At 54.6% G+C, this 13049-nt stretch overlaps 2 protein-coding genes across 2 annotated transcripts; one reads left to right on the top strand and one right to left on the bottom strand.

Moving 5' to 3' along the window:
- The first annotated feature begins 2201 nt into the window (after positions 1-2201).
- Nccrp1 (NCCRP1, F-box associated domain containing) lies at positions 2202-6181 on the top strand. The gene is made up of 6 exons (XM_052763010.1): positions 2202-2603; positions 2934-2996; positions 3088-3139; positions 4247-4342; positions 4930-5068; positions 5196-6181. Exons 1-6 carry the CDS (start codon positions 2219-2221, stop codon positions 5334-5336), a joined length of 876 nt encoding a protein of 291 aa, XP_052618970.1. The 5' UTR covers positions 2202-2218; the 3' UTR covers positions 5337-6181.
- A 1613-nt stretch (positions 6182-7794) lies between these two features.
- Sycn (syncollin) lies at positions 7795-12321 on the bottom strand. The gene is made up of 3 exons (XM_052714133.1): positions 11908-12321; positions 8719-9155; positions 7795-7907 (listed from the first exon to the last, which is right to left on the bottom strand). The coding sequence occupies exons 2-3, from the start codon at positions 9153-9155 to the stop codon at positions 7898-7900; spliced, it is 447 nt and encodes a 148-aa protein (XP_052570093.1). The 5' UTR covers positions 11908-12321; the 3' UTR covers positions 7795-7897.
- Between the last annotated feature and the right edge of the window lie 728 nt (positions 12322-13049).

Here is a 13049-nt window from a genome sequence, read left to right as displayed (position 1 = left end):
TATTAGTTTAGGCCAGAGGGAGGGGGTGGGTAGGGATAATGGGGGATAGTATGATCAAAGTACATTTTATAATCATATCTGTTTGTGTGTATATGAATCGGGAAGAATAAATACATTTGTTAACCAAGAGAAAGCCTCTATAGTCTTGGGGCTTCTTCCTCCTGGTCCCTGCAAACTGCAACCACGCCCTGCCCTGGATTCTGGCCCCACACACCAGGCTTTCCTCCTGCCTGCCATGACAGGCCTGGGGCCGGGGGCGTGTAGCTGGGACAAGGGGCGTGTACTGAGACGTCCCCAGGAGTGTATGCAGTCTTGGGTGTGCCATGGGCTCTGCGGGTATTTTCTGAGAACCTGCTGGGTGTGGCAGGGTGACACCTGGAAGGGACATTTGTCACTCCAGCTCCTGTGGCCCTGGTGACTTCCCAGCCAGCCCTTCAGTGCGCAGCTCAACACCGCCTGTTTCCTGCCTCAGTTCCTTGAGCTGTCTTTGCAGACGATTTACCATGCGCTCTCACTTCTGCTCAGGGTGCTCATAAAGTTGAATGGGTCTAAGTTGATCAATAAAGCCGGTGGCCATGTTTCTCCATTTAAATCTGATCACTGTTGAACCTACCTCACCTGAGACTTTCTGTCCATCTTGCATCTGTCCAACTTGCCATATCCTTGCTGTGCAACCTCGAGTGAGTCACTAGACCTCTCTGTGTCTTCATTGGCAAAATGGGCGTAACAACAGGGTGGACTTCCTAAGGTACATGAGGAGATGGGATGGCTTACCCCATTTCCGGGCTAGAAACAATGAGAGGAAGCAGGCCTTATAACTGGGGCGTGAGCGCTGTTGGGCTTGAGTGCCACATCCAGGTGTCTGTCTGAGGCTGCCTTGTTTTCTGAGTCTGAAGGACAGGAGTGTGGAAGTGTGCAGGTCTGGCCTGGGAGTGTGGGGGTAGCCACGGCAGCACACAAGGCATGGCATGGCAGCACAAGCTTGTGTACCGTCATCTGAGAGGTAGAAGCAGGAAGATCAGTAGTTCAAGGCCAGTGTGGGCTACACAGTAAGTTCAAAACCAACCTGGGCTACATAAAACTTTGTCTGGAAACAAAACAAAACACAAAAGCCCCCAAAAACAGCAAGAGAAAAACCAAGAAGCCAGTAGTAACTCGCCCTGGGTTGTTTTTTTTTTTTTTTCTCGAGACAGGGTTTCTCTGTGTAGCTTTGGAGCCTGTCCTGGAACTCACTCTGTAGACCAGGCTGGCCTCGAACTCACAGAGATCCGCCTGCCTCTGCCTCCCGAGTGCTGGGATTAAAGGCCTGCGCCACCAGGGCCCGGCTTGCCCTGGGCTCCTGTGGGTGAGCTCCTGATGGGGACTTCAGGCCCCAGATCTGCTTACAGTCTGTCCATCATCTCATTACTCCACCTCTTTGTTCGTGAATTGGGTTTAAGGAGCCCTTCTGGCACCGAAGTTCCTGGCTGCTGATGGTGTCCTCAGGGATAACCAGACCGGGGAGGGGATGGGCCACAGACAGGAAGTGGCCTTGAGTATCTGGACCTACAGGTTCCTCACGTCCCAAAGTCCTGCCTCTTCTGTGGCCCGTCCTCTCTGAGGGAGGAGGCCGTGGGGACAGTCACCCAGAGAAGCCCACTCAGGGGCTACTGCCTCCAGACTCCCTGGGCCCCCCACCTCTGATGACCCTATCTCTGCTTCCTGCCTCACTCTGAGCTATTTTGCTTTCCAGAACAAAAGATGTCTGAGTACCTAAGGTGTGTCCCAGCAGAGGTGAAGACGTGCCTGAGGCTAGACCCCTGCCCTTTCCCAGGCCCACATGGGATGAGGAGGGGGGAGATGGGGGGTTGGCTTTAACTGCCCTCAGTCCTGCCAGATCAGCCTTTAGGAGGATACACATCCTTAGAGAACCTGACTTTAGCCCCAGGGGCCAGAGGAGGGCCTCAGCTGGTCCTGGGGAAACTGGGACAGAGCGGTGAGAAGCTGTGGGGGCAGAGACTGAACCCCTTCTGAGGGAAGAGGTCTGGAGCCTGGACCCCTGGGTCTGAGGGAGGAGGACTGGATCTAGACCCCTGGGTCTGAGGGAGGGGGGCAGGGGTCCTGGATCACTAACTAGGTCAGGAGGAGAAGGACCTTGCAAACTGGGCTCATGAGGTGAGGGAGGAGGGCCCCCGGGGTTCAAATCCTTCCCCTAACACGCCCTTCTCTTAAATGCCTGATGACTTGTCCCGCCCCTCCACCCCCAGTTAACCTGGATCCTGGGAACCGCCACCCAGTCGCCCAAACCTTGGGGATGGAGAAGACGCCGGAGAGAGACGTGCTCAGCGGCAGGATGGAAGCTGAGGGGTCCCAGAACTCCGAGGAGCTGCCACCGCCTCCACAGTCCCCGCCACCGCCGCCGTCCCCACGGTCTCCCTCATCCCCGGAGACTCCCGAGCTCCCACCGCCCAACGCGCCGACCGAGGTGGAAGCCAGGCAGCTGTTGCTGGAAGAATGGGGACCCCTGAGTGGGAAGCTGGAGCTGCCCCCCAGCCTCAGCTGGAAGCTGCTGTTCCTGGAACGGCCGCTCTACCGCAACCTGCTCAGCTCACCCAACCCCGAAGGTGGGGACGCAGCTGGGGACACCTGGCTCAGCCCGTCGGTCTCTTCATCTTCCTCGGCGGTTCCTGCCTGTTTCTGTCTGTCGCTGCACTTCTGTGTCTCGGTGTCTCTGTCTCTCTCTCTCTCTCTCTCCTTCGTCTGTGTTTCGGTCCCTTTCTCTAGATATCTTCCAGAGCTCCAAAGACTCACCGTAACCGCCCACTGGCATCCTTAGTCCCAGTTAGGCAGTTCTAGCCCGGCTTGTGTTCCTGCCCTTCTGGTGTAGCTCCAGGGGTAGGAAGACAGGAGGAGGTGGGCACTGGCCTGAGGCTCCATTCCCTTCTGTGACTCAGGCATTAATATCTACCAGCCGGCGCCCCCTACGGGTCCCACCCGGAAACCCCTGACGGACCTGGGTAAGCACACTGGGGAGATGGGTAAGCCAGGGAGGATGGGGCCCCTCAACGAAAGATGTCTCACACCTCTTCCGTCCTCCCCACTGGCCAGGTAATTTCCACGGATGGTATATTACTACCGAGAACCTCCAGGGGCCCCTCAGGTGAGTTGCCACAGGCCTGGGGGTGGAGGTGGAATTGCGCCGTTCCTCTTCCAGCTTTCTTGTCTGTGGCTCCTGCAGAGGAACCCCTCTTTCTTGCTCGGTGACAGGGTTAGTCATGACAGAATGCCTATGAAACGTGCAACATAGGCGCCCAAGAAGTCTGGCCAGCACACAGTAGGTGTTTGATAAACATTACTCTCATCCTCTTTCCCTGGGAGTCACCTGGGTCCTCTATTAACCCCAGTCCAGGTCCTGAATGGTAGATGAGAGGGTGTAATTCAGGGGCTCAGAATTAAATCCCATTAAAAAAAATGTTTTTGCTTTACTGATTAAACTTAAAGTCTTGCTTAAACTAGACAAATCTCTAGGACTGAATTTAAACCCCAGCCCCTCACTGGGGGGTTCTAGGCAGGGCTCCACCACTGAGCCACACCCCAGCCCCTCACTGGGGGATTCTAGGCAGGGGCTCCACCACTGAGCCACACCCCTAGACCCTCACTGGGGGATTCTAGGCAGGTGCTCTATCACTGAGCCACAACCCAGCCCCTCACTGGGGGATTCTAGGCAGGGCCTCTACCACTGAGCCACACCCCCAGTCCCTCACTGGGAGATTCTAGGCAGGGGCTCTACCACTGAGCCACAACCCAGCCCCTCACTGGGGGATTCTAGGCAGGTGCTCTACCACTGAGCCACACCCCAGCCCCTCACTGGGGGATTCTAGGCAGGGCTCTACCACTGAGCCACACCCCCAGTCCCTCACTGGGGGATTCTAGGCAGGGGCTCTAGTGCTGAGCCACACCTCTGGTCGTCTTTTTACTTTTTGAGATAGGATCTCACTAAATTGCCCAGGTGGGCCTTGAACCTCCAGTTCTCTAACTCAGCCACGAGAGGACCTGAGATTCCAGGCCTGGCTCAGATCATCTTAAGGGTCAGCTCTCATCTGGAACAGAGGGCTTGAGTACATTGTCCTCCAGGATCTCCTGGGAACCGAGACTATCAGGCCTTCATGCTTCGGGTGGAGGTTAGGGGTGGGGGCGGGTCTCCTGCTCCCCGGGAGACCTCTGGATTGTGGGTCTGCCAGAGCCATGTCCTCTCTTGTCTCTGCAGCTGGACGGTGAAGGAGCAGTGTGTGAACCTGCTGGCCAAGAAGCTCTGGGAAGAGCTGCTAGATGACGAACAGCCTGACATCACCATCATGGACTGGTGTGCCCCGCCCTGCCTGTCTGCCTGAGCATGGCCGTCCTAAGCTCCCCAGAGCCTGCACCCCTCGTCAACATCCCTTGACAGTGTGGTCCCTCCCGGTCCTGCCTCCTCTGGCCCTTTGATACAACCTTTGTATCTTCCAGTGTCAACTGGGTGGGGTCCCTCTGGCCCAAGCTGTTCATTTATCTCCCGAAGCCTGTGCCCCTCTGTGATTCCCACATGCATTTCCCCCTTGTTAAGGGATGGCTTCACACAGCTGCCCCTCCCTGGACGCCTACCCCAGTTATATGAGGCCCATATGCCTTTGCTCCAGTGCCCTGCCTTCCCCATCCCACCCCAACCTCCACCAGCACACTCATCCTGCTCTTCCCCTCTGCCTGTACCCCATCTCACCTTGATTCCCGCCTGCTCCTCCCCATCTACATATGTAGCAGTCACTGTTGGTGACATGTCTACTCCCCCACTGGACAGTGGGCCTCAGAGGACAAGGCATGGGGGTGGATCTGGAGAGCTGTGTGTCAGGGCCCAGGGAGGGCTTGGGGCTGGGACGATGTGATAGCTGCAGTGAACGCCTGACCCTCCCCCAGGTTCGAGGACAGCCGCCTGGACCAGTGTGTTTATGAACTGCACGTCTGGCTGCTGGCCGCTGACCGCCGCACGGTCATTGCCCAGCATCACGTGGCCCCTCGGACCAATGGGCGAGGTCCCCCCGGCCGCTGGGTTCAGGTGAGAGGCCCTGCCAGGTCCTGCCCACGCAGGTGTTCTTTCCCAAGACCTTGGGCAGAGGGAGGAGGGACAGGGGCTGTGGGACCCCGCTGAGACTTTCATCCTAACCCTGGGCTGCCTGCCGCAGGTGTCCCACGTCTTCCGCCAGTACGGCCCCGGAGTGCGCTATGTCCACTTCCAGCACAAGGCCAAGAACCGCATGGAGGCAGGCGGCCTTCGCAGGACAAGGGTGACCGACTCCTCCGTGTCTGTGCAGCTCCGGGAGTGACCACCGACTGGGCTCTCCAAGTCGGTCACGATCCTTTGGAAGTCCTGGTGCTTGTCACCGCTGAGCATTCCCGTGATGCTGCTGCTTCCTGCCCCTCCCTGTGCGTGCTTACCCATAGTCTGAACCCTGCTCACCCTTGACCCTTGCTCACCCCTGACCTCCCCTTACCCCTGCTCACCCCTGCTCACCCCTGACCTCCCCTTACCGCTGACCCCTCCTCACCCCTGACCTCCCCTTACCTCCTGACCCCTCCTCACCCCTGACTGCTCCTTACCTCCTGACCCCTGTCATCCCTGAACCCCCTTACCTCCCTAACCCTCCTCACCCCATGACCCCTTGCCTCATCCCCTGACCCCTGCTCACCCCTGACCCCACCCCTCACCCCTTGACCCTTATCCTTACCTCTGACCCCTGTTCACCCCTGACCCCTGCTCACCCCTGACCCCTCCCCTTCCCCCCTGATCCTTCCCCTGACCCCTCCTCACCTCGCTCACCCCTCTGACCTTTCTTTATCTCCTTGGCCCCTCCTCACCTCCGTGACCTCTTCATTACCCCTGACCCCCTCCTCTCCTTGACCCCTTCTCTTCCTTCATACCCTTCCTCCCCTCCCTGACCCTCAGGCCCTGTCTCCTTCACCCCCTGCCTCCCCCAACCTCGCTCTCTTCTCTCCCTCAGCTCCTCCCTAGCAATTTCTCCCTTCCCAGGTCTCTCAGACCGTGCTTGGCCCCTGGGGTCTCCTGACATACCCATATCTGCCTGAATGTGGGAGTCTGAGCTGGGGCCACTCCGGGCAAACCCACGCCGATCTCCGAGTAGGTGGTCAATAAACCTTCCCAGAGTGGCTATAAGAACACAATGTGCTCAAGAGGCTGAGCGTCTGCCTGGTCTTTGCTCCTCGGAGCTTCTCACAGCTCACATCTCACCCACTCAACAAATCCCTGACCTCTGGGTACTTCTGTGACCTCTGGATCTTTTACATTGACATTGAACTCTGACCTCCTTTTTGCAGTGTTTGGAATTGACCTCAGCTTCTTTTGTGTATTCTGAATAGGTTCTCTACCACTGAAATATATCCCCAGAGCTCCTTTTATTTATAGAAATTCTGAGACAGGGTCTAGCTAAGTGGCCCAGACTTTCCAATTTTTCAGTTCCCTGCCTCAGCCTCAGAGTAGCTGAGATTGCAGGTCTGCACCACTGGGCCTAGCCTGACCTCTGTTTTTTCCTTCTACCTTGTTTGTGGGTCTTGGGGATCGAACTCAGGTCATCAGGATTGGTAGCAAGCCCCTTTGCATGCTGATCCATCTCATAGGCCCCTGACAGCAGATCTTTTTATATCCCCCAGTGAATGCCCCTGAAATATTTCTACTTACCCATTCTCCCTCATCCATTAACTCTAAGACTCGCCTTAAATCCCAGGCCTCATCCCAGGCCTCATCCCAGGCCTCATCCAACTCATCCTGGATTTCATTCCTGCAGAGCTGTTCCCATATCTCTCTGCCCGGGACACTGTCTCCTCCAGCATCCCAGAGTCACCCAAACCAGATAGCCATTAAGAGCCCTCGAGCCTGGGGCAAAGGTGAAGCAGGGATCACAACCTGAACAGAAACATAAATTTGAACTAAAGTGTCTTCCATGTGTCAGACAGGAGACAGTAAATGTAATTAACAAACAGAGTCAAGCCCGTAAGCCCAGCTACTAAGGAGGCTGAGGTAAAGGGATCTCAAGTTAAAAGATAGTCTGGGCAATGCAGTGAGACCCTATCCCAAAATAAAAGTACAGAGAGGGCTGGGGGTGTGGCTCAGTGGTAGAGCCCCTGCCTAGAATTCCCCAGTGAGGGACTGGGGGTGTGACTCAGCGGTAGAGCCCCTGCCTAGAATCCCCCAGTGAGGAGCTGGGGGTGTGGCTCAGTGGTAGAGCCCCTGCCTAGAACCCCCCAATGAGGGGCTGGGGGTGTGGCTCCATGGTAGAGCCCCTGCTAGCATGCATGGCAAAGGCCTGGATTTCATACCCAACATCTAAATAAATGCACACAAAACAACAATAATAACAGCAACAGAAATCAAAGACTACCACATCACCCAACACACCACGGCTCTAGCCTGCACAAGGTCCTAGAATGACCCCTGATGTTCTAGGCATGAATGGTGAGGACCCTGGTAGGCTGAGTGATATTTACCCAAAGTAACACAGGAGTAAATATTTAGTCAGCAGCCAGCATTGCCCTTCCTTGCCCACTGGTGTCTTTGTTCACCTCTAACCCCACGTCAGAATCGAAGGCTGTGTCTCCAGCATGGCCTGACCCGGACCTAAGGCTGTGTCTCCAGCATGGCCTGACCCAGATCTGATCATTCCGCTCTCCCCTATTCATCCAGTCCTGGGTGGATTTGAGTCTCAAACACAAGCAGATGGCACACGGGGTTAATTTCTCAAGGGCTGTATTACAGGGAGGCTGTGGTGGCAGGCAGCAGGGCCATCTTGCCTCCTGGCTCTTGGGACCACAGCAATCCCCAAGGTGAGGTGGGGCTGGGCTCAGCACTGTGTGTAATTAGAGATGATGGCCTTCAAGAGCACCTGTAACAGAAACAGGAATTCTCAACAGGGATGACAGGGCACTGAGATGCCCAAGTCGGAAGGTCTGAGCAGGGCCTTCAGGGCTCTAGGCTCAGGGGTCCTGGCTTGGAGGAATTTGGGGGCTGCTGATTTTTTGAGGGGTTCTGCAGTGTTGGTTTGGGATGGCTCTACAGTGGGATAGAGGTTACCTGGGGTCTGTAGGACTTGGGGATGATTGCTGGACTTGGGGGCCCCCAGGATTGGGTCTGGGAGGTCTGGAAATGGTTTCTGGGTTTGAGGCTCATCTAGACAGAGTGGGTGGGGGTGGAAGTCTAGACTAGACTGAGTCTTCAAGACTTGAGCCTGGGGTCTTGAGGCCTAAGGGGATTCTTTAGTATGAGAGTTGGGTCTAGAGGGCTTTCAAATGCAGTGAGAGGGGGCTGGCTTTGGATCTGAGGCCCCAAAGGAACCAATGAGCTCCTTGGTGTCAGGCCAGGAATTCTCATGCAAGTGCAGATTAGAGGGTACCACAGAAGGGGAGGGTCTTCTAGAATGGAGTAGAAAGCACAAGTGGAGTGGAGTGCAGCCTTCCACTCTGGGGAGCCTAGATTTTATCTGAGAGACTCAGGGGGCTGAGGGTCATTAGGTGGAGGATAAGAGGCCTAGTCTGGGGTGCACTTGGAGATGGGGCCTCCAGGAACAGTTTTTAGAGAAAATCTACCTTTCTTAGAATGAATCGGGGGTGGGGGTGTCTCTGGATTCCGGGTGAACCTTGGGGTTGGGTGGTGGGGCTGGGTAGGGGCTTCGTAGCTTTAAGGTCACAGGAACTCACTTGCAGTAGAGGCTAGAGATAGAGTTGGACCAGTCTCCGAAGATACCCTTACGGTACTCTTCCAGGCGGGGGTAGCTGCCTGCAGAGAACTTGCGCGTCTTGCCACCCTTGCCGGGGAGAGACCACACAGTGAGCTCACAGCGTGAGGCCACTACCAGAGACGACGCTGTGTTGGCCCAGTTGGAGGGCAGGTAGGGCAGGTCGGTGCCCGGCTCCAGGGACAGCTCGGCCCCCTGGCAGCAATTGTCATAGTAGGGATCACTCTTGTCATAGAGCTTGGCGCACGTGCGCGTCCCATCTTCCCTCTTCAGGTCTGCGGGCACCGGACAGGCGCCCCGGGCGCCGGGGACGGCCACCAGGGCCAGAGTCAGCAGCAGCGGGCACAACGGGGACATGAGGAGAATGGGCCACTGGAGAGCTGAGGCGCTTTTATGCATCTGACCCATGGGAAGAGAGAAGCTGTGAGATAAAGGCTGGAGAGGAAAGACACACCCCCCTGCCTTAGGAGCCAGAGACCTGTTAGTCAGCCTGGAAAACCCCCACACCCCTGAATAACAAATACAAGGTGGGAGTAAGAGCCTGAAAGCTTGGAGGCTGACTGCTCAGACACCGTTACAAAGACAGTAAAGGGGCTGGGATGTGGCTCGGAGCGCTTGCCTAGTACCCAGGAAGCCTTCCTTGGGTTTGATCCTTACTACTGTTTACAGTGCTGCTGAGGTGGTGCAAGCACGGGGGAGGGGGAGGTCGAGGCAGGGGAATCAGGAGTTCAAGGTCATCCTTGGCTACAAAGCAAATTGGAGGCTACCCTGGGATGTATTCCAGACCCTGGATGGGAGATAGATAGATAGATAGATAGATAGATAGATAGATAGATAGACAGACAGACAGACAGATAGATAGATAGATAGATAGATAGATAGATAGATGGTAGATAGACAGATGATAAATAGATCAATGATAGATAGATGCATAGATAGGTAGATAGATATGTAGATAGATAGATGATAGACAGACAGATAGATGATAGATAGATAGATAGATAGATAGATAGATAGATAGATAAGGAAGCAAGGAGATGACTCAGAGGTTCAGATCCTTGAAAAGGACCCTGATCCAGGGGATTCATCACTTCTGGCCTGCATGAGCACCTTGCAATTACATGCACATACTCCCACAGAGATACACATGCATACATGTAATTAAAAATAAGTCAAGTATTTTTTAATGGGAAATGTGAGGGCTGGAGAGATGGCTCAGCAGGGAACCTTGGGTTCAGAGACCCAGCACCTGTGGGAAAAAAAAAACCAATATGGCCCCGTGTGCCTGTAACCCCAGCACTGCAGAGGGCAGAGACAGGAGGGTGGTTGGGGCTTGCTGGCCAGCAACCTAGCTCCAGGTTCAGTGTTTTCCTGGGCACTAGACACACATGTGGGGCACCCATACACATAGAACAAAGTGATTTAACTATGTAAAACCAAAAATAAGTGGAGAGCTGAGAGTGGTGGTGTTCATCTTTAATCCCAGCACCCAGGAGACAGAGACAGGCGGATCTCTGTGAGTTCGAGGCCAGCCTGGGCTACAGAGTGAGTTCCAGGACAGCCAGGACTACACAGAGAAGTCCTGTCTGGGGCAGGGGGGTGGGCAGGGAGTAAAGAGCGATTGAGAGAGCACCTGAAGTCAACCTCAGATCTTTACATGCACACACAGACATGTGCAAACCCAGGAACACACACACTACAAATATCCACAAACACACACACCGCAGTGGGTAAATGTGCTTGCCACACAAGCTTGACAGCCTGAGTTCAGTACCCGCAACCTACATAAAAGTGGAAGAAGAAACCAACTCACGAACAGTCTCCTGTGATAATAAATATAATTTAAAAACCACGTAGTAGAATTGCCTAGGGAACCAGATCACCTGGGTCCGAACCCCAGCTTCTTCATGCCCTGCACGGCAGAGTGACAGGATCTATTTCTCAGTGACGGGGCAAGGAATAAGTGGGGGAGTCCCATGGAAGCGCCAAGAGCGCGGCTTCCTCACTCTTCTGCGCCTGCCTCCCCAGGACTGAGGTGCAGGCATGCACCATGACCCTGTCCTCATGTCTGCAAGGCCAACACTTTACCCCCTGGGCCGTCTCCACAGCCTGGAGCTGAAACCTGGACTCCGCCAAGTGCTTGCCGGTGGGCTTATCTCTCTGAGCTTTTCTCCTTGCCCTCAGTGGGGTCGTAGATGATAAGAGTAGTTGATAAAGTCATTTATAATGAGTCCAAACCACGCACATCATTGTCATCTATAAATATACTGCAAAAACCTACTAGAAAGTATCAGATAAATACAAAATTGTATGTGTAAATGTGCAGAGCCTACGGCCTGGGACCTGCTAGGTCAGCTGAGTGTCACCACTATCCTTAGCATGACTCTGAGACCTTCATCTTGCCCCCATCAGACCCGGCCCTTTGTCCCTCCTTCCAGTCTCGTGATTCATGAAATCTAATCTCCAGCTGCTAACTTCCCAGAAAGCTTCCTGGACTTCAGGGTCAGAGAAGCCCAACTCTTGGTCCATGGGCATGGAGCCATAGATACCAAAGTGTGGTACAGTCTACAGCTGCATACACCCAGGAGAGTCCCAGGAAAGGGACAACATGACTCACACCATACACCATCATCACAGAAAGTACAGAACAGGCCATGGGCACAGCACCCCCACCCAACACACATGTAGGTAGAGGAACAGATGCTGGTCATCCAGTCTCTGGTGCTTTTGCCATTGTCTTGCTTTTGTGATGTTCGGGGTCACAGATGTGTTAAGCAAACACTCTACTACAGAGTCACGCCCTAGCCCCTCACTAGGGGATTCTAGGCAGGGGCTCTACCACTGAGCCACACTCCCAGCCCCTCACTGGGGGATTCTAGGCAGGGGCTCCACCACTGAGCCTTATCCCAGCCCCTCACTGGGGGGTTCTAGGCAGGGGCTCTACCACTGAGCCACACCCCAGCCCCTCACTGGGGGGTTCTAGGCAGGAGCTCTACCACTGAGTCACACCTCCAGTCCCTCACAGGGTGGGGGTGGGGGATTCTGAAGGACGCACCATGAGTGTAGTGTGGTAGACACATATTTAATACACAGGCCTAGAGAGAAACAGCCAACATTCTGGTCCCAGTACAATAGTCCCGGGCACTATTACCTGCAAGACCCACTTCTCGCTCACTCCAGCCCCACAACTCCACAAAATCTCGGTCGTGCAAATCCCCACATACACTGTCACGTGTTTGTGTGCTCAGTGTCTCCACTCAGGAACAATTCTCCTCACCGCGTGTTCACAGACACAGACACACACGAAGTGTAGAAGAGTAAACATCTCCCACGACATCGTCCCCAAGAAGAACGCAAGAATGCCTTGCCCTTGAGGAATCCATGAGCCTCCGAGAGAGCCAGATCGATAACTCAGGCGCGGAGTGAAAGGCGTTCTGACAAGCACGTTGTGAAGAATTCTGGGAGAGCAGTGGGAAGAAAGGTTGGCTTTCTTTCTTTTTCTTTTTTAAATTTCCAGTGATACGTTTTCATTAGTAAAAGAAATCCTCTTTTTAGATCTCGCAACCTTGACTTGACATTTTTGCAGCAGCTCAGAAAAAAGGAGATTGCCGCCCACGTGAGATCACCTCTGGGAGAAAAAGGGGCGTGTCTTGTTCAGAGTAATCACTGCACGTGAATGCCATTATGGACGGCGCGGGGTTTGAATAACAAAGCTGGCCTGGAGAGGCGGCTCAGTGGATAAAGGTACTTGGTGACAAGCCTGAGAACGTGAGTTCAGTTCCTGGAACCCACGTGTGGTGGAAGGAGAGAACCAGTTCCTAAAGCCGTCCTCTGACATGCACGCCACGGCAGGTGTGCTCCCACGCACAGACACATACTCACACACACAAAGTTTTACAATGTAAATATGAAGCTGGGCATGGTGGCGCACGCCTTTAATCCCAGCACTCAGGAGGCAGAGGCAGGAGGATCTCTGAGTTCCGGGCCAGCCTGGGCTACACAGAGAACCCTGTTTCAAAGGGGGTGGAGCAACAGAGAGATGGCCCAGAGGCTAAGAGCACGTGCTGCTGTTCAAGACGACCCAGGTTCAGGTCCCAGCATCCACATGGCAGCTCACAGCATCTGTAACTACAGTTCCAGGGGACCTGGCCCACTCTGTGGGCACTGCACGGACATGGTGCACGGACACACATACAGGCAAAACCCCCAGACACATAAAATAGAAAGTGAAGGAAAAGAGGGGGTAGTTTCTTTGTTTTGTTTTGTTTTCCAAGACAGGGTTTCTCTGTGTAA

This window comes from Peromyscus californicus, unplaced genomic scaffold (assembly GCF_007827085.1).
Source record: "Peromyscus californicus insignis strain IS unplaced genomic scaffold, ASM782708v3 Scaffold_4__1_contigs__length_199733344, whole genome shotgun sequence".
NCBI lineage: Eukaryota > Metazoa > Chordata > Mammalia > Rodentia > Cricetidae > Peromyscus > Peromyscus californicus.
The sequence above is the reverse complement of the archived record's forward strand: the minus strand, read 5'-3'. Positions and strand labels throughout refer to the sequence as shown.